Source organism: Rhinolophus sinicus, linkage group LG13 (genome assembly GCF_036562045.2).
Source record: "Rhinolophus sinicus isolate RSC01 linkage group LG13, ASM3656204v1, whole genome shotgun sequence".
NCBI lineage: Eukaryota > Metazoa > Chordata > Mammalia > Chiroptera > Rhinolophidae > Rhinolophus > Rhinolophus sinicus.
In genome coordinates, this window is record NC_133762.1 from 37865147 (window position 1) to 37889029 (window position 23883).

Sequence of the window (23883 nt, forward strand, 5' to 3'; positions counted from 1 at the left end):
AAAATTGCTTTGAAGGGTGGACTAGGCGCTGGGGTCAGTGCATAGCTTCCCAAGGGGAGTAATTCGACAGTGACTGGTGACCGTAGTGATATTCAGCAATGAGGTATGTAGCTCTTTTTCTAGGATGAGTTCAATTGTCAGATCTCATAAGCCTTTATGATAGACTCTGAAAAGAAGGGAACTAAACTGATAGTTCAGAGAAAACGGGACTCCACCCATCTCCTAATCCACTTATAACCAGGAATGCCTGAGGCTGAGGTAATTGAAGGAAAAGAAAAAAAAAGACACTTTTAAAACCAAGCTGCTAATTCTCAAACCAGGCCCCCCACTCCTTGTTCCAGCCTCTTTGAAATTGTAGGGGCAATTTTAAGATCTTAGGACCTCTCTGCAATTGTTAATAATTCTGTTTATATGTATATGATTTCTGATACCTGTGCTTGTCTGTGTTTTATATAATAGTGCTTTTCCCTCTGGATGGTATTACCAGATTATATTTGATTGGCTTAAAGAAAAAAAGATTAAGTGCTTATATAAATATAAATAATAAAAATGAACTTAAATACTTTTCAGGATCATGTGATCTAAGAAAATATTTGATACTAAGGCTGGTTTAAATTTTGGTTAAATAGATATATTTTATATTTTAAGGTTATATTTTAAGGTTATTAACATCAAATATGGTATCTTTCGTTTTACCTGGGTTTACAAAAATAAATTCATGTTATCTCTGTTATAAAATTTGTCAAGAAAATAGCTTGGGTAATAATTACTATTGAAATCTCATAAAGTTAAGAGCTAATAAAATGTTAACTAAAAGAAGGGTTTAGATGAACTTTTCAGTAATAATTATATATAGTGTGGATGCTTGGATGTATTTTCCCAGCTTCTGTTGCTAACTTAAGATTTCAGTTTTACTAAGTTGTGTTAAATGATAAAAATTATTGAATAGGTATTTCAAAATAACAAAATGCTGAAATATTAATTATTGTATGAGTCTGAGTTCACCTACGTTTTGGTTTCTTGTCACAGGAAATCTGAAAAATAAACTATGATCTGTCAGTAAATGTGTTTTGTATTTTTTTGAAAATATAATTTAAAAAATTGGTAGCTATATTGCTAACAAAAACCTATACGTCTAGAGGATGCAAAATGGGTTTATGGATTTGCTAATAGAAATATTAGACACTTGCTTTTAGTTGTCAGTAAAAGTTAAGGTTCTGAAGGTTATGGATTCTAATTAATATTAAAGGAAATGATGTGTGTTTTCAAGGAAGGCATAGGCGTGTAAATGAAGTTGTGAAGGAACTGAAAGAAAGTAGTTTGTCCTAAGGATGTTTATTTCTGAATGTGTGAGAGGAGACAAACTAAGAGGTACTGTGAGAGTTATATTAGGTTGGTACAAAAGTAATAGCTGTTTAAAAGGTTAAAAATAATTGCAAATACCGCAATTACTTTTGCAACAACCTAGTAGAAGGCTTGTGAAGAAAAACCTTGAGAGAATTTTATATATGGTTAAGCTAAATGCGATTAAGTAAATAAATTTAAATATCAAAAGTAAGTTGGTACAAATTTAGTTAAATTTTCTCTCTCTGCTAAGTAAGACAACGTTTGTTAGACTATTGGTCTGCTACTGATATGAAAGAGTTTTCTGCCTGAAAAGCAAAGATTATATGTGTCATCAAAATAATTTTCTATGTTTTATGTTGTATTAATTTGGTTACTCAAGAAAGCTAAATCTAAGAGTTTTGCTAATAGTTATGTAAACTTCTGCATTTTAGGATTGCTAGAGTTCATGTGTTCTCCTCCATTTCAGATATAGGCCAACGTAACGAAGCTTGTTTTCCCTAACCTAACAGGATATTATAATGGTTCTGGCCCACTGTTACACCCCTGATAAAGAGGCTCAGATCCTAAAAGAAGGCCAGGAAATTTGTTTAAATGTCTTTAATAACCAAGACAGGGAAAACGAGGAAAGAAAGGAACAGTGAGACTGTAGATGAGGCCAGAGGCAGGCCAGATTTTTGGCAGCAGTTAATAGACAGACGAAAGCCAGGGCCACCTCAGGGCCATCTCAGCAGCTCCAGAAGAGGAAAAGGAGCCTGCTTTGGATGTGGAAGCCCAGGCCACTGGAATAAGGAATGTCCTAATCCTCCAAAGCAGCTGTGTTCCCTGTGCAAACTAAAGGGCACTGGAAGAGGGATTGTTCCCTGTTCTGAAGGGAGCGAGGATCAACTCCTTCCCTGCAAATGGCTGTAATTGACTGATGGACCTAAAGTGCCCAGTGGCTCCTGAGAAGAAAGAGGACATACTCATCACATGGGAGAAACTGCAGGTGACCCTTGACGTGGCAGGTAAGCCTGTTAATTTCCTGATTCATATGGGAGCCATTTATTCCGTCTTGACTGCTTACTCTGGGCCTGTTTCCTCTGAGACCTGCTCATTTGTGTGGATAAATAAAGCCCCTAAATTTGGACTCATAATCGAGCCTGTTCCTTACCATTTGCCTATACCTCAGAGGAAGTGTAAAATGAGTAAATCAGACTCAAACAGGACTCTGGAAAAGTTTTGTCAGGAGGCCTCTAAAACCCCGGCTCTAATTGCTGCCCATTGCTTTGAATTCTGACCTCAATTCTGTTATGTCCTATGTTGTTAACTTGGGGGAGAGGTTCAGCAGTCAGTTAGGAAACATGGGGAACCAGCACCTCCCCCAGGCTGACCTGTCTACACATTATAGCCCCAGAAAGCCAGGGGACAAAGTACTATTAGAAGCCTAGAGGGGGAGGGGTCTCTAACAGATCAGTCAGCTCCTAAATGGAAGGGACCCTTTGCAGTTTTGCCGAACACCCCAGCTGTTCTTGGGCTTTAGAGAGTCAGTGGCTGGGTCCACTTCCCTCGAATCAAACTTACTTCATTTAAGTCTCCACAGGACTCCCCCCGAAGGAAGGCTGTCACTCCTGTTCCTGGGAGCCAACTGAAGACCTGAAGCTCCTCTTCAAACAGAACAGTGGGAGCTTCTCATTATTGCTTCTCTACCTGTGCTTCACCTGGGACGCCCATTGAGTGCCTTTTGGCTCTCCTCTTCCCAGAGCGCCTCTGGGGAGAATAAGCTAACATAAGAGCTAGGTTCAATAGCCTTTCTGACTATTGGATATGCCATAAACAGCTTCCTTCCCACTATGACAGATTAGCAAGAAACTCTAGTGCCCATAGGCAGGGACGTCGCCCACTCTCAGCAGGAAGCAGCCAAGAATGATCATTGTCGCCTACCCTTGCAACCATACTAATTTTATAGGAATAAAATGAGCATAAGATGGGGGGCATTGAGGCAGAGCCCGGTCGGGACCCCCGTAGTAGAGGCCTCACTGCATCCCTGGCCTCACCTTTCCTTGATCTAATGCTTAGTAATAGATTATCTCCCTGCAGTTTGAGCTTGGCATGTCCCCTGTCCCAGTTCCTGAGTTTAGAATGTCCCCTGTCCCAGTTTCCTGCTTTAGATAATTACCCTGAAACTCATGCTTGCTTACTGCTCACAATACCCCATGCTTACTGGTTGCAATCCTTATGGCCTAGCATTCTTTCCAGGTTACTGTCATCACTACTCCTGGGTTGATGACCACGAAAGGGAGCCACATCGCCAGAGGGAAGGCTCCATGCGGACCCCCAGAACCATCACGTAGCCTCTGGAAGAACACCCAGATTTTCCTTTAAATACCCCAAGCTGCACTGAAAAGGTGAAGGCAGTTTTTGAAGGTGTTAACCTGCTGCCTTCTCAGACCACTGGTGCACTGATAATAAATGCTTATTCTATGACCCAGCTTCTGTGTTGATCTATGGGCTGAAGTGGCACAGGCAGCATGAGCCCCGGACTCATTTGGCCTCTGGTTTCATATTGGCCCAAGCTTTTTTTTCCCTCAACATTTAACAGGTCAGTTCATTTTTTCTCTGCTTTTACATGGGCTGGTTTTCTAGCCTGGAATGTGCTCTTGCCCTTACTCATCTGATGGCATCCCAATTGTCTTTTTAGGTTCATCTAAGGTGTCACCTGCTCCAGGAAGTCTTGCTGGACATCTCACTCATAGGAAGTCATTCCGTCCTTAGTGACATAAGGGTACTTTCCAGCTATTTCTCCTGAAGCTCTGATCACCCTGTTCTATAACTGTCTCACCTTCTAGACTGTGCGCTCTATGAGGGAAGACACCCATATGACTCACCCTGTGTCCTCAGCACCCAGCACTGGGTCTGCACATAGTAGAAGCTCAGGCTGCATTTAACAGCATTGGCAGCAGCAGCAGTGGCAATTAGAATAGCTGCTGATATTTGCTACATGCTCACGTGTGCTGGGCCCTGTGTGAAGCTCATCAACTCCTTTATTTAATGTTCACCACAACCCTGTGAGGCAGAGCTGTTACCATCCCTGTAACACAGATGACGAAACAGGCTGTGAGAGGTGAAGAGGCTTGTTCCAGGGAACAGTCAAGACTTGTCAAAGCTGGGATGTGTCTGGCCATCTTCTTACCGTTCAGGCATCTGCTCAAATGTCCTCTCGTTGGAGGGAACTTCTTACATTTCCTTCCTGCTCTCCCTGCCCTCAGCCTTATAATCCCTCTCCATTACATCTGCCCTCTTTTTGACCTACATAGTCCCCATCGGCAGCCACCAATGATAATTTTTACTTACGCGTTCATGCTTATGTGCTTACCATCGGCACCCCATCCCCAACAGTAATCTCATGAGAACTGCAACTTTGTCATGTCCACTGTGTTGCTCCAGCACACCGCCACACTGTGTGGCACACAGTAGGGGCTTAATAAGTGCTGGCTGAAAGTGGAGCAACGGACACCAGTACCGGCACTCTTTTAAAAAAAGTTTAAGAAAAGCAGGTATAAAAAAGAAACATAGATAGACTTGAAGATTTATGAATTTTATTCTATCTAAATTTTTCTTAAAGTTAAAGAACATAAACAGATACTGAACTCTAGTTAATGAAATGCATCCTGAAGTGTTTAAAGATAAAGTGAGCTGCTATCTGCAATTGACTTTGAAATGCATCAAAAAATAAGATGGTGGGATAGACAGAAGGACGGCTAGACAGGGCAAGCATAGCAAACTGTTAATTATAGAATCTAGGTTATGGGTATATGAGTGCTTATTATGCAATTATTTCAAACTTCCTGTATGTATGAATATTTTTATAATAAAATGTTGGGGGAAATGTCATACATGTACATGATAAAATTCCACCAGTACAGAAGGATGTTGAGTGAAACACAGACATACATTCTCCTCACCCCCAACCCACTCTACTCCCAGGAGTCTCCATCACTGCTAACACTTCCTTGCCTGTCCTTCCAGAAAGGACTTCTCCTTTTACAATAATCATAGAAGGATCAAACTACATCATGGTTTGCACCTTGTTCCCCCTTCTCTTATTAACATGTCTTGGAGATTTTTCCACATCAGCACATATAGTTTTAGTGTTTCATTTCACAGGATGTGTCATATCATGACTTTTCCCCTTGTCTCCAATAGTGGACATCTCACTCACGTGAGTTCACCCACCCCCCCCAGAGCCCCAGTGGTATCTTCCAGCTATATCTACTGCAGTTCTCTTATGAGAGGGAGCCTAAGAACACACCACAGAGTTGTTTCACCTTGAGGCACAGGGGCTGGCATTTTTTTCCCTTGGAAAGTTAGTCATTGGCTGTGGACTGTCCCTCAAGGTGGTGAGAGGCTCCTGTCGGTTGCAGGCAATTCTCTAGAGAAGGGGGAGGCTGGGAGTTGTTCGTGGCCACACTGACGCTCCTGGGGGTTAGTGCCCAGGAAAGGGGATCTGGGTGGGGCAATGCCAGTGTCTACAGTCTACCCATTGCACTGCTGGAATCCACTTACTTTTCAGCGTAAGTTCACTCTATCCAAGCATGGCTGCTCCAGGATTCTGGTTCGTCATTGTTCTGGACTGAATTGTGTCCCGCCAAATTCATATGCCCTAATCTGCAGTACCTCAAAATGTGACTATATTTGGAGATAAGGCCTTTAGATAGGGAATTAAATTCAAATAGGGCCGTTAGAATGGGCCCTACTCCAATCTGACTGGTATCCTTACGAGAAGAGGTAATTAGCTATACTCAGAGAGATATCAGGGGCATGTAGGAGCTGAGGGACGACCTTGTGAAGAGGCAGCAAGAGGGCAGCCATCCACCAGCCAAGGAGAGAGGCCTCAGAGGAAACCAACCCTGCCAGCACCTTGATCTTAGACTCCCAGCCTCCAGAACTGTGAGAAAATAGAGTTCTCTATTTTAAGCCACCCACAGTATTTTGTTATAGCCGCCCTAGCAAACTGATACACTCGTAATTGATGGGAAACTTATAATGCTAACTAGAGTCCCTGATGTTGCAATTGATCACAAGGCCTTAACTGTCACTCATAATGTCCCTCCTCATTGTCCTACTCCTCAACACTTCCGCTGGTCCAAGTGGAGGGCTGGTCACCTGAATGGATGACACCATGTCAGAAACTCAGCATTGGTCCCTGCTGTTGGCAGGTCACACATTCAGTGGTAGTTACTACATCAGCCTCAGTGATCCCAGTCTTTAAATCTTACTTCTTCCAGGTCTTTGATTAAACTGGTAAGCCATTTGCCTCAGGCTTTGAGACTATAAATAGTTGGCCATTTCTCTCTTTTCTCAAAGTGGATGACCAAGTGTGCAGCCTGAAGTTTTGCTCACGGGGAGGTTTTCTCTTATTCCTGTCTTTCAGAGTCACTCCAAGTGGGACTATAGTGAAACATCATCCACTTTCAGCTTATACCAACATGTGGAGCTGACCCATTCATGAACCAAGCTCAGGTTTCTTTCTCTCCTTCATCAGCTGATTGTGGGGAATACCTCATGTGGCCCTAGGTGTGAACTGTGGGAGAAGTGTCAGTGCAACACGAGGCTATGATACAGGTGACATGGTGGTGGGGGGGGATCTGGATCACCTATTCATGCTGTTTACTTATGCCCACTGGCCCTTCTTGAGCCTAAATTAGATGTACAATTTCTCCCTGGTAATGAATGGCTGTTGGTCCTGCCTGACCTTATGTCTTGGTGGATAATAGTGCTTAGTGCATAACAGAAAGTTCTGGTCTCATGATCACTTGATGGCCTGTGGCCCCACTCAAAACTAGCACAGAAGAGATGCTCAATAAATACTCCCCTCTGCGGGGAGATGGAGTACAGAGCAGGTGTTATAAATGCAAATACCTGTAGGGTAAGGTTGCCAGAAATAAATATAGGAAACCTGTTTAAATTTGAATATGAGATAAAGGTGAATAATCTTTTAGTTTAAGGCTGTGCCATGCAATATTTGGGACATTCTTACCCTAAAATTTACTCATTACTTATCTGAAATTCAAACTTAACTGGGTTTCTTGTGTGTTTATTGGTAAATCTGGCAACCCTACTTTAAGCACCAAGTGTTTAATAGCATATGACAATTTCATGTGGTGGGGGTTGGGGGAAATGGTGAAGGCATTTGTAATCATCACCCAGTTGGAGAATAATCAGCATTTAAATTGATTTAAAGTAAAAATGAAAAACAATTTGCCAGATTTGGCTTGAGGCTCTTGAATTTGCAACCTGTGGCAAAGAACTTGGTCTCTAGAGTTTGACTTTCAGGATTCGAATCCTGCATCTTACAAGTTGTATGACCTTGAGCCTAGCATCCTTATCTCTGTGAGGATTAAATAAAATCCTACATTTTAAAAAAGATTTTTATTAAAATAGAGCTAATGTACAATGTTATATTAGTTTCAGGTGTGCATCATAGCTATTCAACAGTACCCACATGGCACTATACATAGCTATTATCGTATTATTGATTATATTCCCTATGCTAAAGAAGTGATCCTCATGATAAGTTCAGCAACCATCTGACACTGTACTGCACTATCACACTATTTTTGAGTATATTTCTATGCTGTATATTATATCCCCAAGACTTATTGTTATCTATAAGTCTGTTTCTGTGTTGTTTGTTTATTTTGTTCTTTAGGTTCAACTTATAAGTGAAATCATATGACATTTGTCTTTTGCTGTCTGACTTATTCCACTCAGCACAATACCCTCTAGGTCCATCCATGTTGTCACAGATGGCAAGATTTCATTCTTTTTTACAGCTGAGTAATATTCCATTGTGTATATGTACCACCTCTTTATCCATTTATCCATTGATGGGCACCCAGGTTGCTTCCATATCTTGGCCATTGTAAATAATGCTTCAATAAACATATGGATGAGCACATTCCCTTGGAGTAGCATTTTGGGTTTTTTTGGATAAATACCCAGAAGTGGGATTACTAGGTCCGTCTTTGTCTCTTTGTTTTAAAGTCTATTTTGTATGGTATAAGTATTGCTACCCCAGGTTTTTTGTTTGTTTTTGTTTCCATTTTGATGAAATATCTTTTTTCATTCCTTTATTTTCAGTCTGTGTCTCTTTCGATCTGAAGTGAGTCTCTTGTAAGCAGCACGTGTAAGGGTCTTGTTTTCTTATCCATTCAGTTCCCCTATCTTTTGATTGGAGCATTTAATCCATTTCCATTGAAAGTAATTGTTAATAGGTATGTAATTATTGCCATTTTATTATTCATGTTATCTATCTATCTATCTATCTATCTATCTATCTATCTATCTATATCTATCTATCTATCTATCTATCTATCTATTTTTGTCTTAAAGAAGTCCAAGATTCCTCGTAATACTGGTTTGGTGGTGATGAACTCCTTTAGCTTTTTCTTGTCTGGGAAATTCTTTATCTGTCCTTTGATTTTAAATGATAGCCTTGCTGGGTAGAGTTATCTTCGTTGTAGATCCTTGCTTTTTATCATGTTGAATATTTTGTGCAAATCCCTTCTGGCCTGCAAATTTTCTGTTGAGAAATCAGCTGATTGTCTTATGGGAGCTCCCTTGTAGATAACTAACTGCTTTTCTCTTGCTGCTTTTAAGATTCTCTCTTTGTCTTTAACGTTTGGCATTTTAATTATGATATGTCTTGGTGTCGGCCTGTTTGGGTTCATCTTGATTGGGACTCTCTGTGCTTCCTGGGCTTGTATATTTATTTCCTTCACTAGGTTAGGGAAATTTTCTGTCATTATTTCTTCAAATAGGTTTTCAATTCCTTGCTCTCTCTCTTCTCCTTCTGGTACTCCTATAATGCAAATATTGGTACACTTGAGGTTGTCTCAGAGGCCCCTTAAACTCTCCTCAATTTTTTGGATTCTTTTTTCTTTTTGCTGTTCTGATTGGGTGTTTTCTGCTACCTTATCTTCTAAATTGCTGGTTCGATCCTCTGCTGCATCCATCATCTAATCTACTGTTGATTCCCTGTAATGTATTCTTCATTTCCGTTATTGTATTCCTTACTTCTGACTGGTTCTTTTTTATGTTTTCTATCTTCATTTTTATATTTCCTATCTCTTTGTTGAGGTTCTCCCTGAGATCGTTGAGCAGCCTTATAACAGTGTTTGGAACTCTGCATCTGGTAGATTGCTTGTCACCATTTTGTTTAGTTCTTTTTTCTGGAGCTTTGTTGTGTTCTTTTATTTGGGACATATTTCTTTGTCTCCCCAATTTAGCTGCCTCTCTGTGTTTCTATGTATTAGGTAGGGCTGCTATGTCTCCCAGTCTTAGCAGAGTGGCCTTATGTAGTAGGTGTGCTGTGGGGTTCGGAAGCGCAGTCTTCTGGTCACCTGAGCCATGCACTCCAGGTGTGTCCTGTGTGTGGGTTGTGTATACCCTCCTTTTGTAGTTGAGCCTTGGTTGCTATTTGCACATCAGTGGGAGGGATTGACCCTTGGGCTCCTTTGTTGCGAGGACTGAGCTTGACTACAGTGGAGGAGTTGTGGTGCAGGGGCTGACCCTACAGAGCAGGATCTGCCTCAGCAGGGCTCTAGTGCTTGCCCAATCTGTCCCTTGGGTGTATTGTTCTTGGAGGCAGTTGGGTGATGCTCCAGCTTGTTTAGAAGCTGGCCGCTGGGGGTGCCAGCCTGGGATGGGACCCTCTGCAGGTCAAATTCAGCCACAGCCCATGCCAACCCGGGGCCACCCAGCAGGAGTCACAAAAAAATCTGTAGATGGCTATCACCTATGCCATGCTTGGAAGCGCCTTGAGAGACCAAGCTGAGAACCAAGGCCAGCTGCCACTACTGCCAGCTTAGGGCTGCTCAGCCAGAGGTACAGGACATGCTCAAGCCAGGTGCTGCTCGTCTGGGTTCTGTGAACCTTTGAGAGGCGCTAGGAAAGTCTGCAGCATGAGTCAAAACAAGTGTTTTGTATGAAAAAGCCACCGGAAGCGGCTTCGGTGTGCCCGAAAGTTGGACAGGGCGGGGTCTTGAATCACCTGGTATAGCCAGCTTGATGGAGACTCAGATATGGTGGCTACCTGAGTCTGCATGCCAAGAAGGGACAGGGCTCAGCAAAGAAACAATGGCCTCCGCCAGCTCCTCCATTTAGGAGACAGCTGCCCTTCCAGCCCTCATCCTGAAGCCAGACAACTCAGTTCCCCACCATGTGTTCCTGCCACCTCTCCAGCTGCTGCCCCCAGTGTTGGGACTCAGAGCCAGTGATTCCAATGGTGGGTAAGTACGTGCATGGTCTCTTTAAGAGGAGTGGCTGGGAGTGAAGCCACTCTCTGTCTCACTCAGTCACAATCTCTGCTGGTTTTCATAGCCAGAAATTATGGGAATTTCTCTCCCCAGCACTGGAACCCTGGGCCGGAGAGAGGCTGGGACCCCTCGTTCTTCTGGGAGGACCTCCACAGCCAAGATATCCCTCCCAATTTTTAATGGTCACACGCGAGTGTGGGACCAACCCGTTCCACCTCTCTGCCTCTCCTACCAGTCTCAAGGTGGCTTCTTCTGCCTGTCCTTAGTTATATGACTTTGGATCAGCAAGACTTGGGGTGATTCTCAATGATGGTTATTTTGTAGTTTAGTTGTAATTTTGATGTGGTTGTGAGAGAAGGTAATTCCAGCGTTTAGCTACTGCTCCATCTTGACCGGAAATCCCCTAATATCCTACATATAAAGGGCTTAGCAAAGTTCTGGGTCCACCATTAAGGCTAAATAAATGTTAATCTTCAAGATGACTGTGGGGTTGCTATGCAACAGCTCCCTCTAGTGGTGATAGGAAATAAATGCAGGCACTGGTGCAAGGCTAGGATCCTGGTCTTGGTTCAGGATATCCATTAGCCACGCTAGTCAGGCATTGGAGGACAGGTCCCCAAGCTCCCTAGATAACAGTCATTTACATATCATCTCCATGATTTCTGCCACACACTAGCCACCATTACCTTTATTTACTAACAACTCTCCCTTTATTTACTAAAAACTCTCCCTATCTTTAAAGAAATCTGTAATAGGAAATGTTTACAATTTTCAGTTAAAAGCCCCAGCATAATTTTCAGAAATAGAAGGTAACCACAAGTAGATACAAATGAAACAGAAAAGTGTTGTTTTCCTGAATAATGTGGTGAGAAGAATTGGAAGCTCTCTCTCTCTCTCTCTCTCTCTCTCTCTCTCTCCTCTCTGATGATGAAACAAGGCTCAAATAATTTGCTTGAGATGCTATTCTGGGAAATAGTTGGCATGAATGATAATAACGGCTATGTTTCTTGAGCCCTGACTACGTGCCAGGCACTGTGATAGGCACACGTTTTGTCTGCATTAGCTGATTGAATCCCCACAAAATCCCTCTGAGATGGGGATTTTTGCAGATGAAGGGACTGGGGCTCAGCATCCCTGATCAATGAAATGTGAAGGAAGTGGTGCGTGCCACGTTCAGCCTGGCTCTTCATGACGTCCTGCCTGTCTTCTAGTCATCATTGCCCTGTCTTGCTGACCGTGGAGGCCATGCATTCCAGATGGTGTAGCTCCAAGATGAAACAGGGAGTGAATGTGTGACTGAAGAATTAAACTTTATTGTGTTAGGCCACTGAGGTTTCAGGGCTCCTTTGTTACTGCAGCACAGCCTTATTCTGTCCTAACTACTATTGTGGAAATTTAGATTCCAATTTTTTAAAACTGAGCAAATTCTGAGATGTTACTATTGATGATAATTAGAAGAAGGAAATAGGGAGTTGGGAATAGAAAAGAGAATGAAAGCAGATGGCAGAGAAACTGCTGAGGTTTTATGATGGTGACTTGGGATAGAAGGAGTCTGAGAGACAGTAGACCCAGTCCCTTGTGGGTAAGATGGTTGGGGGAGGAGGTGAGCAAGAGAGAGAAAACAAATCAAGTTGTTGAAGTTTGAAATTAATGATCAAATAGAGACGTGAAGCATGTTGTAAGGGCAAGAACTCAAGCACATTTCCTCCTCCCCACTGGCTGTCATTGAAGGCAGGTGTGACTCTGAATGGCTGGTCATTGTGAACGACCTGCCTGCCTCCTTTCCTCCTGAGGACATCTCTGCTAGCCATAGGTAGAATCCTGGGCTTGATAGAGCCAGTGCCTGCCCCCTAGTGGTCCAGAGCGTTCATGGTTATGGTGAGAACTGCAGTGACTTTACGCCCCCTGGTGGATCAATTCCAGCTCACTGAAGAGCTTTGACACTTGCCATGGGTGTCACACAGTCTTTAGTGGACTCGGTAGAGTATGAGAGGAAATGTCACTGGATAAGGCAGGCTCACAGAGGCCAGAATGATTTATTTATTGAATAAATAACTTCCAGATTGCAGCAAACCTTTGGTTAATTTCAAGAATTCTGAGAAAAGTTAGTTCTGACTTTTTGTCGTTGTTGTTGTTGTTGCTATTTTTCTCATTGCTTTTATGTAGGAGAGAATTTTCAAAGGCCTTTAACCTGCTGTTGTCACTGACATCCTTCTAAAGAGTTTTCAAAAATGTGAAAATGTCACTATTTAAAAGTCATAAATGTGTTCTGATTAACCTGGCCAACTCTCAGATTGTTTTGTACCCAGGGGAGTCTTACACTAGTTAGTTAGGAATTGAAATTGTTAGGGGAGGGGAAAGACTCGTCTGTGGGCTGCAGGAAGAAGTCCAGGGGAGCAGTGAGAAAATAGTATCCAGAGATGGGCAGTAGATGTGTGTCTAGGCAGGAATGAAGTTTGGTGCCATAGTAATGGGACAGTAGGATAAATGCTGATGCTCCCAGGTGCGTGTACCTGTCCTTATCTACCTTGATTTGGGGGGGGGGGCTCAGCCAAGGACACTGTTTTTAAAAAATTTTTATTGAGGAATATTGGGGAACAGTGTGTTTCTCCAGGGCCAATCAGCTCCAAGTCATTGTCCTTCAATCTAGTTGTGGAGGGCGCAGCTCAGCTCCAAGTCCAGTCACTGTTTTCGATCTTAGTTGCAGGGGGTGCAGCAGAAATTGAACTGGCAACCTTGTTGTTGAGAGCTTGCGCTCTAACCAACTGAGCCATCCAGCTACCCCTCTGGCAGCTCAGCAGCAGCTCGTTGTCTTCAATCTAGTTGTGGAGGGCGCAGCTCACTGGCCCATGTGGGAATTGAACCGGCAACTCTGTTGTTCAGTGATCATACTCTAACAAACTGAGCCATCTGGCCACCCTGCCAAGGGCACTCTTACTCAACACTAATACCTGTCCAGAAAGGGCATGAAGGTAACTAATTCCTGGATTCTCCCCAAGCCCAATCAGATCCTGATTGCTTGTTCTGTCTGGAAGGTCCTTTTGTACTTCAGGTCACTGACTAGGTAGACATTCTCCACAATCACGCAGCTGTTTATGGAATTTAACTACTCATCCTGAGCTCAAAGATCTGCGGTTTCTGTGAGTGTGGAAGATGCTTCCTCCCTTTAATCCTCACCAGAAGACCCATGCTGATTTCCTACAATAAACCTTCCTGCAGTTCTGAACTCCAGGACTGTCTTCCCATGATACCATGTTGGGTAGTAGCAACAACAGGTGGAGACAGTGGTGGGTCTGGACGTGATGACAGATGTTTGGCAGGGGTTGAAAAACACCAACTTGAATCAGTCAGTGCATTTTCACAAGGTCGATGAGGTCTCCCAAAGAGCAAGGGACAAGGTTTTCTGTGAGGTCTGGGATGTTTCAGTCCTCGATTTGCCTTTTGGCCTCTGTGACCTTGTGCAAGTCAATCACATACACCCCAATGCCTCAGTACCCTTATGTGTGGAATGAAAGGGTTGGACTAGTCCTCTAGATCTCAAAAAAAGCAAGAGTATATTTATTTTTTGTTTGAGAGGACCACCTTTCCCTACCTGGGCAGCTCTGTTCTTCTTCCTTCTCGCATCTAATTTTTTATAAATATTTGCGTTCAACTTCCTTACGTCCCTTCCTTTTCTCAGCTCCTTAAAATCAGCCTTTTTCCTCCAAAAATATGACTCTCACCCCGGGCATCAATAATCTTTTCATTTGCAACTCCAATGACCCTTTTCTATGGCCATATATTTCAAGCCTTTCAGCAATGAACACTCTGGTCCAGTTTCTCCATCCTCCTACACCTCCGCTTTGTCATTTTAACTTCCTCTCACTGTGAGAACAGAAAAGAGGCCAATATTACTGGATACAAGTAAGCAAAGAGGAGAGGGAGATGACTTGTGTATCCGTCAGCGTTCTTGACTTTCTTGGGGTTCCCCAGGCACTTCCATGCAGTGTGGCCACAGCTGAAGGAGTAATCTTCCTTCTGGAATCAACTCATCCTCCCACATTTCTAGTTACTTTTGAGCTCCCCAACCTGAGACATCCATGTGAGTTTCACTTGCTCCCTCACCTACACTGTTCCAGGTCCACCTCCTGGACGTCTCTCAAGTCTGTCATTTTTACTTCTTGTGTATTAACCTGTGTGTCATCATCTCTGCCTGATGTGTTACATCTACCCCCAACCTCCTGTCCACCAGTCCTAAGGACCCAGAGTAGTCACTCTGAAATCCACACTAATCGACACATCTCTTTGTCCTGCTAAAGACCATTAAAGTCTCTGATATAAGGTCCAAACTCTGTTCTATGGCTCCAACCACCCAGGCCAGGACTCTTTCCAAGCTATGAGTCCTCAAGTGATGGTGAAGAATGACAAGGCCACTGTGCAGAGAAAGAGCAATTTTATTTGGTGAGGAACACGGAGCGTAACACAGGCCTGGTGGGAAAGGAGCGGGAGCAGTTTCCTTGGAGAGAAGGCTGCTCTGGTCCCCAAACAATGGCTGTGTCATTGTCCAGAACATGGGCAGCCTTCTGGGAGTCCTCAGAAGCTGGGAAGGGGGTGGATTGAGCAGCAGGAAATGGTTCTGTTGGGAGAAGACCCCAATAAGAATGGAGACTTGAGGTCACTGACTCTTATTGGTAATGGCACATAATCAGACCCACCCTCCAGAGGGAGGGAAGGAGGCTGAGGCCCTGGGCGATGAGCCTTGTCTCAGACATAGGCTGGGGGACAGGGGCTCCTTGTGCATGTGTTTTCAGTGAACGTGTGTCTGTGTATCCATGGATGATTGTGTGAGTTTGCTGGTGTGCACATGTGTGCATGTCTCTGTATGTCTGCCTGAGTGACCATGTGTTGGGCATTTGTGTGTGTGTGTGTGTGTGTGTGTGTGTGTGTGTGTGTGTGTCCCTGACCATGTGTTTCTATTTGGGACTGTTGCAGTGCCACCTGTGTCTCTTTGGATGTCACTGTCCCAAGCCCCCTCCTCCCCTGTAGCAGGAGAAGAACAGCAGCCCCCAAGCACTGACCAACTCAGCAGAGGACAGGTCCCTTCCTGGAAGGCTTAGACCGTGATGACAACGTCTGACTTTTGGATTAGTTTATCTGGAAAATTAAAAAAACATCCACCACAGACCTGAGTGATAGTCTCAATGTGAAGGAGTTTGGGGATACCCCACGTTCTCCGCAAGGCCTGGAAATTCAACCAAGTTCAGGCAGGGCTTGGCAGGGGCAATGCCTCCTCCCATCCATCAGCCCAGCTGTTCTCAGTGTCGGGGGTGATGGGAGGAGACAGGGTCTATACCTCAACATTGTCTGGATAATTCAAGGCAAAAAGAAACCTGAAATGGGGTGAGGTAAGGCTGGAGGGATCCAGCTGTCCCATGGTGTGCAGGGACAGAGCTCTGATTCTGCAGAGGAGGAGAGCGGGCTCGGAAACGGGTACTTACTGGCAAGGTTATGCGCCAGGGTGATGTCCAACTGCCCAAGCAGCGTATTGACCAGAGGGCACACCTGACGCAGGGGCAGAGAGAGGAGTTAGGCAAAGTGGCACCTGTAGGGAGACCCTTGGAGCAGCATCAGCCTTGGGTGCATTATCTGGGGCAATTTTCTATCATTTTTCTGGGTCTGGGAGTGTTTGATTGTATACCACCCCACAGGTGATGGTATAGGGTGGGCCATATGGTATAGGGTGGAAGTAGAGTAGACTGCTCTTGGAGGGGTGAGTTTCTGGTTAGCACCCAAGTATAGGCTGGCACAGTGCTTATCTGCAGCCGCAGTGGGGGTGCACTCGGAGCTTCTCTGGGCAAGGCTAATCCATTTCAGCTGTAGGGTGGACACACACAGGGCCTGGCCCAAAGTAGTAACCAATCAAAGCATTTTGAAGGATGGAAAAAGAAACATGGAGAGATGGATCAATGGACAGATATGGATGGAATTTACTTATCAAACCATGGGGCTCAGAAAAGCTCACCCCAGTGGTCTCTTTCAGCATGAGAAGCTCTAAGGCCCAAGGTCCAGTAGCCCCCACTTTTACCTACTTACCTGGCTCTGCACCAGTGCAGGAAGGACACTAGAGAAGATACCGGTCAAGGAGTTCAGAAAGGCTTGAGTGAAGCGGAAGGCTTTTCTGAAAGAGAAAAGCCATGGGGTGGTACAGAGGCCTGGGGGGGGGCCTTCAGGGGGGCCACTGGGCCCATCACAGTCTCAGAACTAAGTAGCTGAAACTAGGCCTTGTCCATCCACACCCACATGCAGGCAAATACAAAGGGGCCTATCCAAAGGGAGTGACACCTGCATAGCAGTGCACACAGGAGGTACATGGAGAATAGACACACAGTTCCCGTGTACAGCAGATATTCTGTGAGACTTTGTACAATCCATAAATGAATGAACAGTGCTTAGTGTGTAGTTGTCATGAGGATTCAATGAGATGATACACGTGAATCACAATACATGTGTTCAGTAAATGTGAGGCATGATGGGAACAAGTTCTGTTTATTATGCATGACTCAGTATCCCTAGAGACCAGTAACTGAAATAAGTAACCCAGGTAGTCTCCATAGCTATTTTACCCCGTACGGGGACAAAGCACATTCACACCTATTATCTTAATGGATTCAATCAATAACCCCAAATGCAGCGACATGTTATAGTTAGCTGAGTAAGTTGAGACTCAAGTTGGGGAAGGATTGCCCAAGTTCACACTGGAAGCCCTCCATCTCTCCCCATACCTCTCTGGTAGATGGGACTTAAAGTCAGATTTCTTATTGCCTAATTCAGCTTAAAGTTGGTCAGCCCAATTTAAGAAGGAATAAGTAACTATTTGCCCAGCCATTTATCCATCCATCCATCCATCCATCCACCCATCTTCCCACCTTTCCATCCTCCCCCTCATCCATTCTCCCATTGTTCCGTCTTCTCAACCATCCATCCTTCATCCCATCCTATTGTCTCTGGGCAGGAGAAGTCACCCCTCTGGTCTCACCCATTGAGCAGGGTGATTTTCAGGCCGCCAGGGGAGTGACTGCAGTCACCAACGACCAGGCGGGCCTTCCCTGCGTCATCTGTTACAGCCATGATTTCTGCAGTGATGTTTAGATCCATATTCACCTCAAGCAGATTTCCGATCAGGGGCCTGCAAAGGAGAGAGTCTGCTGCATCTGGGCCCACCACATTCCAAGGTAAAGGAGGTTTTTCTCTTTGCCAGAAATACCAACCTCACCTCATCCCGTCTTGCCCACAGCTGTACTCACCTCATTTCCCAGGAGGGGAAACCAAGCCCCAAAGAGGTCAAGTGAATTTTCCAAGTGTCCCCAGGTCATTCAGTATAGCGGCAAATGAATTGAACTTGGAGGCTCATATCTGTTAGACTCCAATAGGCTCTTTTTGGCTACCCATAGTCATCAGGGTTTCCTTTGGTGAGCCATCCTCCCATCCCCCCTTGGGATCCACTCACAGTTTCATATTGAAGACCAGGTTCAGAGGGAATGTGGCATAAAGACGACGGCCATCAGGGCTCGGCACAATGCCGAATTCCATCAGTCGAGCATCAATGATTTCTAAACTGCCCAGGAAGCAACATTGAAGGGAGAAACATTAGCTCTTCTAAACCTAAACCTAGAAACTACATTTAACCCAATCGAACCCATCCCAGAGGTGGAGCTACCCTTGAGGTGGGATGGAAGAGACAGGAGGGGGGTCTTGCAGCAAAAACCATGTGGGTTCTGAGTTGTACATCAGTCTTTCCCAACCTCGGCACCTGGCCAGATCCTGACACACTCATGGCCCTCTCCTCAACTTAACTCTATGAGGTATTCCAGGATAGAGGCTATGTATGCATTTTGTTTGCATTCTGTGTCTGGATTGTATTTATATTCTGTATGTCAGCTCAGAGCCTTACAAAGAAATGGGCTATTATACCACATTGGTTGACTTTGTGGATTGATGAGCAGGTGAGTAGATGAATACGTGAGTGGGTTCATAGAAGGGTAAGTGGTCAGGTAGAAGGAAGGATGGATGAATGGATGGATGGGTAAGTGGATGAGTGGATGATGTATGGACAAGTGGAGTAAGTTTCTCACAAACATTTATGGGTAGGAATCACTTATCCTGCCATGACCTTCAATGGCAGGTCAATCAACAATGTTTATCATGGAGACTAAGGAGCAGAAAGTAAGGGAGAATGGAGAGAGGATGGAAGTAAGCCTCTTCTCTGAGCCAGTCACTGTGCCAGGTCTCCCAACAGTTTTTCAGATCTTCCAACAGTTTTTCTCTGTGGGTACCATAATCTTCATTTTACAGATAGAGAAACTGAGTGGGACTGAGAAACCCAGACGGGCTGAGTGCCCAGTCCCAGGTCACCCAGCAAGTACATGGTGCATTTGGAAATCAAAGTCAAGGCTATCTGTCTGTCTTCAAGTCAGGGGCAAGCACCTGGGCAGGTAAGAATCTTGGAAATGACTTTGATCCAGCCCTATCAAGGACCCAGGCTTTGCCTGCATCAAACTTTCCATTATTGCTCTTTGCTTAGAGAGCTCTCTAATGGGAAATATCATATTAGATCATTCCATGGACATACGTTGGTGGTGTAATCGAGGAGAGTAGTTTACACTTTCTTGCTTACATCAAAGGTCGCCTGCATTCTAAGGGATTCCACAGATGAGGAGGACAAAATTGCCACGGATGGGGGGAAAACCTTGACTTTGGACTTAGGTAAATTAGAGTTAGATCCTTCACTCTGCCTCAGTCTAGTTGTGTGAGCCCAGGCATCTTTCTGTGCTTGTTTTTCCAACTGCAAACTGGGGATTATTAAGTCAACCTCACAGGGCTGTTGTGAGGATTATAGCTGATTCTGGGGACTCAGGACTGGGGGGCAATTGCTGGTTTCAAGAGGGCTGGTGTTTCCTGCCAGACTGTGAGAAGGGTCTCAGACAGAGTCCTGGCCTCACGTTCAGACCACCCCTCTCTCTCCTTCAGGGACACTGCCTGGGGCAGACAGATCTCCAGTGGAGGTTCTCTGGGGGATCAAGGCCCTACTTTAGGACTTACTCAACAATGTTCAGGAAAGAAGGCAGGTTCCCAAACAGGCTTGATTGATTCTGCAGGAAGTTCACGAGCGGAAGTTCTTTGATAGAGTTTAACACATCCTCAGAGACCAGGCCATTGCCGAGAGCTGGAAATGGATATAGAGGTCCTCAGGGGTCAGACATGACAATTCCAGATCCTCAGCCTCTCTTCCCCATTCATCCCTGTCCCCCGTCCCGGGATGGTTGGAGACACACACACACCTGAAAGAGGGTGTCACAGACTCTCACTTACCACTCTTCAAGCTTCCAAGAAGACCTTTGGAATCCTGGGCTACGGCTGGAGTCACGGACGGGGTCTGGTCCTGGGCCGTGGTCTGGGCCAGCAGCCCACAGAAGACAATGAGGCCCCCAATGTGAAACATCTTCTGTCTTGGTATCTGTAGACAAATGGCAGGCTCAACGTGGCATGGATATCAGAGAGGAATTCATCCACCACCTGCCCCCGGACCCCAGAACACCAGGAAGTGCATAGCAATAGCTAACACTACTCAGCATTTCCTTTGGGCCAGGCATCAGGCTGAGCACTCCACACTCGGTAACTGATTTCATCTGAACCACATCCTAAGATGTGGGCCTTTATCATCTGCATTGCTCAGGTGAGGAAACGGGGGTCTAGTGAGATTAGGTAGTTTTCCCCAAGATTACAAGTACATAGGGGAATAAGATTTAAAGCCAGGTCTGTCTGACCCAGAGGTCTGGCTGTTTAAATTAAGTGACCATCAGATTTACTCTAATCGGCCTGGCTTGCAATGGCTTGCATCATTGCTCCTAGTTCCTGCTCTTCAGACAAAGTAAAGAAAAGGCTTAAACACGTTAGTGGCTAAGGACCTGGACGACTTGCCCACCATCCCCGTTAAGTCTTTTGGTCCGGGGCTAGCTTGTGAGGGTTTGTGGAAGCCCTTGAAGTCACAGACTATCAGAGGTCACATGGCCATAGCCACCATCTCATCCAGACCAGTGATGGGGAAATCCCGAGCCATTCAAAGCCCTCATTGCATAAGGAGAATCAGGGGACCAGAGAAGGGTAGAAGGGTAGTAACTTTTTAAAGGTCACACAGCAAATTGATGGCAGAGCTGTGGTTCGAGATAGATCTCTGAACCCGCCCCTCACCCTACATGCAAATGGGCGCACACACATGCATATTTTTTCTCCACCTTTCTCTTTATCCTCAAGCTGACCTGGATGAACTTCTGGAGGAATCCTTAGCTGCCTTTTGCACCAGTCCCCTCCCAGATATCACCACCCTCTCATAGGCCTATATGGCAACTGGCAAAGGTGTCCAAACCTGGGGTTGGTACCTACACTTTGGAGACACCTGGCTATTGGGGTGAAATTTTGTCAACTGGTTGATTCAGTCAAAGCAACATCATTGTTAAGACCAACTGGAATCAAAAGGGATTTGGGGACCAATGAGACAGTTGTGACCTGCCCGGGGATTGGGCCTTGGGAATCTCTTGGGAAACAGACCTTTTATGAATCCAGTAGCAGCTAAGGACCCTAGTCCCAGAACAATGCATCAAAATGTACAAAACTGGGAGGATTTTAGGAGGATTGTGGATGATGGTCTGAATCCACAATGGCACCCTCAGGGTGAAACTTGTGCCATGGAGACTTTGGTTTAGGGGATGAAGAGCACGCACATGAAAGAAGCCCAGTGTGGAATTTCAGCAGCATTCACCTGCAGCCACATGCATCCCATCACCATTACATTCCCATTTCTACACTGAAATATTTCTACACTGATGTTCTTGGTCTCTTAGGGAAGCAGAGTGAATGGCCATCCCCATGCCTCTGAAAATAGCCAGCCCTGTTTCTCTCGGAAGGCACCCAGTGAGTGACCCTAAGTGCAGTCAGCCAGTGCCCGCCCCACAGTGAGGAGCCTGCCACCGCTGCCACCCAGGGCCGCAGAGTCAGAGCAGAACAGGCAGATCTTACCTGGGCTTCTCGGAGGTTCTGGTGGCTGTTCTGGTTCTCCACTCCTGCTTGCTTCTGTCGAGAATGCAGCCTCTTTTATAGAGTGAGAATGAGGAAGGATGCAATCGGATGATGGCTTCTAGAAAATTCAGAATTCTGCAATCTGATGGTATCTTTCAGGGCTCTCCAAAGTAAATAATTGCCCATTGCATTAGTAGGTAAGACAGTTAAGCCATTTAATTGACAAGTTAAACAGAGGAAAACTTGAGATGAGGATGTTACTCAAGATTTCATGGTTTCATGAGCAGGGCTGAGACTAGGGACCCATGCTCCAAGGTGGCCTAAAAGATCAAAATTGGAACACCAGAAGAGGGAGCCACCTGGAGGCCAGGATGGGACCTGTCTCCTATCTGTGCCCTTTTCCATTTCTAGTCCAATTCTTGTTCCCAAAATATCAAAAAGAGTCAAACTGCCTTTGATTTCCCTATATCTGGGGTCTCCCATTTTCTGAGCCCCTATTGCAGGACAGTCATGTGCTAGGGGCTATATAGTCTCACCAGAACCTGGGAGGGGTTGCTGTTCCTCCCTTGCACAGGAGGAAACTGAGGCCTAGTGGGGACAAGTGCCCAAAGACACAGAGAGCTCAACTCAGTACATAATAATAACAATAAAAACGGTGCCAGCAGCTAACACTTGCCAAGCCCTTGCTGTATGCTAGGCCTGCCATTGTTTTTCACATGCAGCATCTCATGAATCCGCACAGCCCTGTGTGATGTAGGAATGAGTAGCCCCATTTTACAAGGAGGAAACTGAGGCTCTGAGCTCTAGTTGGCACATCTAGAGCTGCATAATGGGGCTGAGGCATTCACACTCCAGTCCTTTTTCTGAATTACTTGGCTGAATACTCACTGACTGTTTTGCTTTTCTACATCTGTAAATTTCATGCTGTCATGAAATTTCACTTTTATATCCTAGAAAAGTCTTTCCAGGTTTCCAAGCCCGAGGGATGCTGTGACATTCTGGTTTCTTTCTTTACCCTTTCTTCTTCCTTTCCCCAAGTAAAGTAAATAAGGCATTTGTCCCCACCACTTGGGCCTTGGGAATCTATTTTATAAATGAAAAAACTGAGGCATGGAGAGATTAAGGTCTTAGACCAGTGAGAGCAGCTCTTGCCTTGCAAAACTTAGCACCTTATAAGACACAGAGAGCAAAAGAGGAAATGCACATTTCTTGAGCACCTACTACATGCCAGGTGCTATCCATATTTGAACCTAATCTTCATCAGGAGTTGTTGGTATTGTCCCTCAAATGTCAGATAAGGGGGCCAAGGTTCAGAGAGGGTGACTACTTCCCAGGGACACACAGCCAGCAAGGAGTGGAGTCAGAACTCATCGCTGTGTCTTGTTGTTCCAGTAGTCTGTGAGCCACGCTGCCTTCCCTCATGCGAGGCCTGCCCTGGGACTGCTTCCACTTTCTGTGAGAGTCCGGCTGTTGCCTCCAAGGGGTCAGGGCGGTGGCTTTGAACTCAATTATCCATTCAAGCACTTGCTAGACTTTTCCCAGAGCTTGTATGTTGTCAGTCACTCTCAAAGGGGTAGGGGTCCTAGTTTTTGTTATGTCAGTTCAGCTCTCATGGGTTGGGTCAGGTTGTTACTATCTTTGTGGGAAAACTGGGGCAGATAAGTCAAAGAACTGATTGAAATTTGTGTAGCTAGTTACCGGAGAGCTAACAGCCTTTGGTTTGAAGCCAGAGTGAATTGGGGCACAGATTGCCCTGGTTCAAATCCTGTGACTCTGGGAAAGTCACTCCAATCCCGTGAACTTCACTTTTCCTCAATTGTCGCATTGTAATCTCTCCCTCACAGGAATCATGCCCGGGAGCTGGTATGAATCTTAGTTCATAAACTCATGTGTCTACACATTTTTCTTTCTAATGTATCTATAGTTTAGTTATAATACCATTTCAAGTGCCCTTTGCTGGGTAACAGAAACTTGCCCATTGCCCCTGGGGTTTTATTGCTGTTCCAGGGTCTTCGTTTGTGCCCTGGCATCCGGAGGAAGCTGTCCTGTCCCGGTTTTGACTGGAAATACAGAGACATCCGCATGCCATCTGGCCCCTGACTGCTGAGACTCTGTGTGTCCCTCCTGTCGAAAGGCCCCTTTGGATGTAACAGTTACTTCTTACTCCCTTGTTAAGACAGCCCAGATT

The 23883-nt window shown here is 45.1% G+C and overlaps 1 protein-coding gene across 1 annotated transcript; it reads right to left on the bottom strand.

Annotated features, from left to right (window-relative positions):
- Positions 1–15058: 15058 nt before the first annotated feature.
- Positions 15059–21751, bottom strand: BPIFA1 (BPI fold containing family A member 1). Its single transcript, XM_074317925.1, has 9 exons — positions 21696–21751; positions 19992–20136; positions 19722–19845; positions 18130–18237; positions 17659–17808; positions 16716–16800; positions 16121–16184; positions 15701–15776; positions 15059–15258 (listed from the first exon to the last, which is right to left on the bottom strand). The coding sequence occupies exons 2-8, from the start codon at positions 20119–20121 to the stop codon at positions 15736–15738; spliced, it is 702 nt and encodes a 233-aa protein (XP_074174026.1). The 5' UTR covers positions 20122–20136; positions 21696–21751; the 3' UTR covers positions 15059–15258; positions 15701–15735.
- Between the last annotated feature and the right edge of the window lie 2132 nt (positions 21752–23883).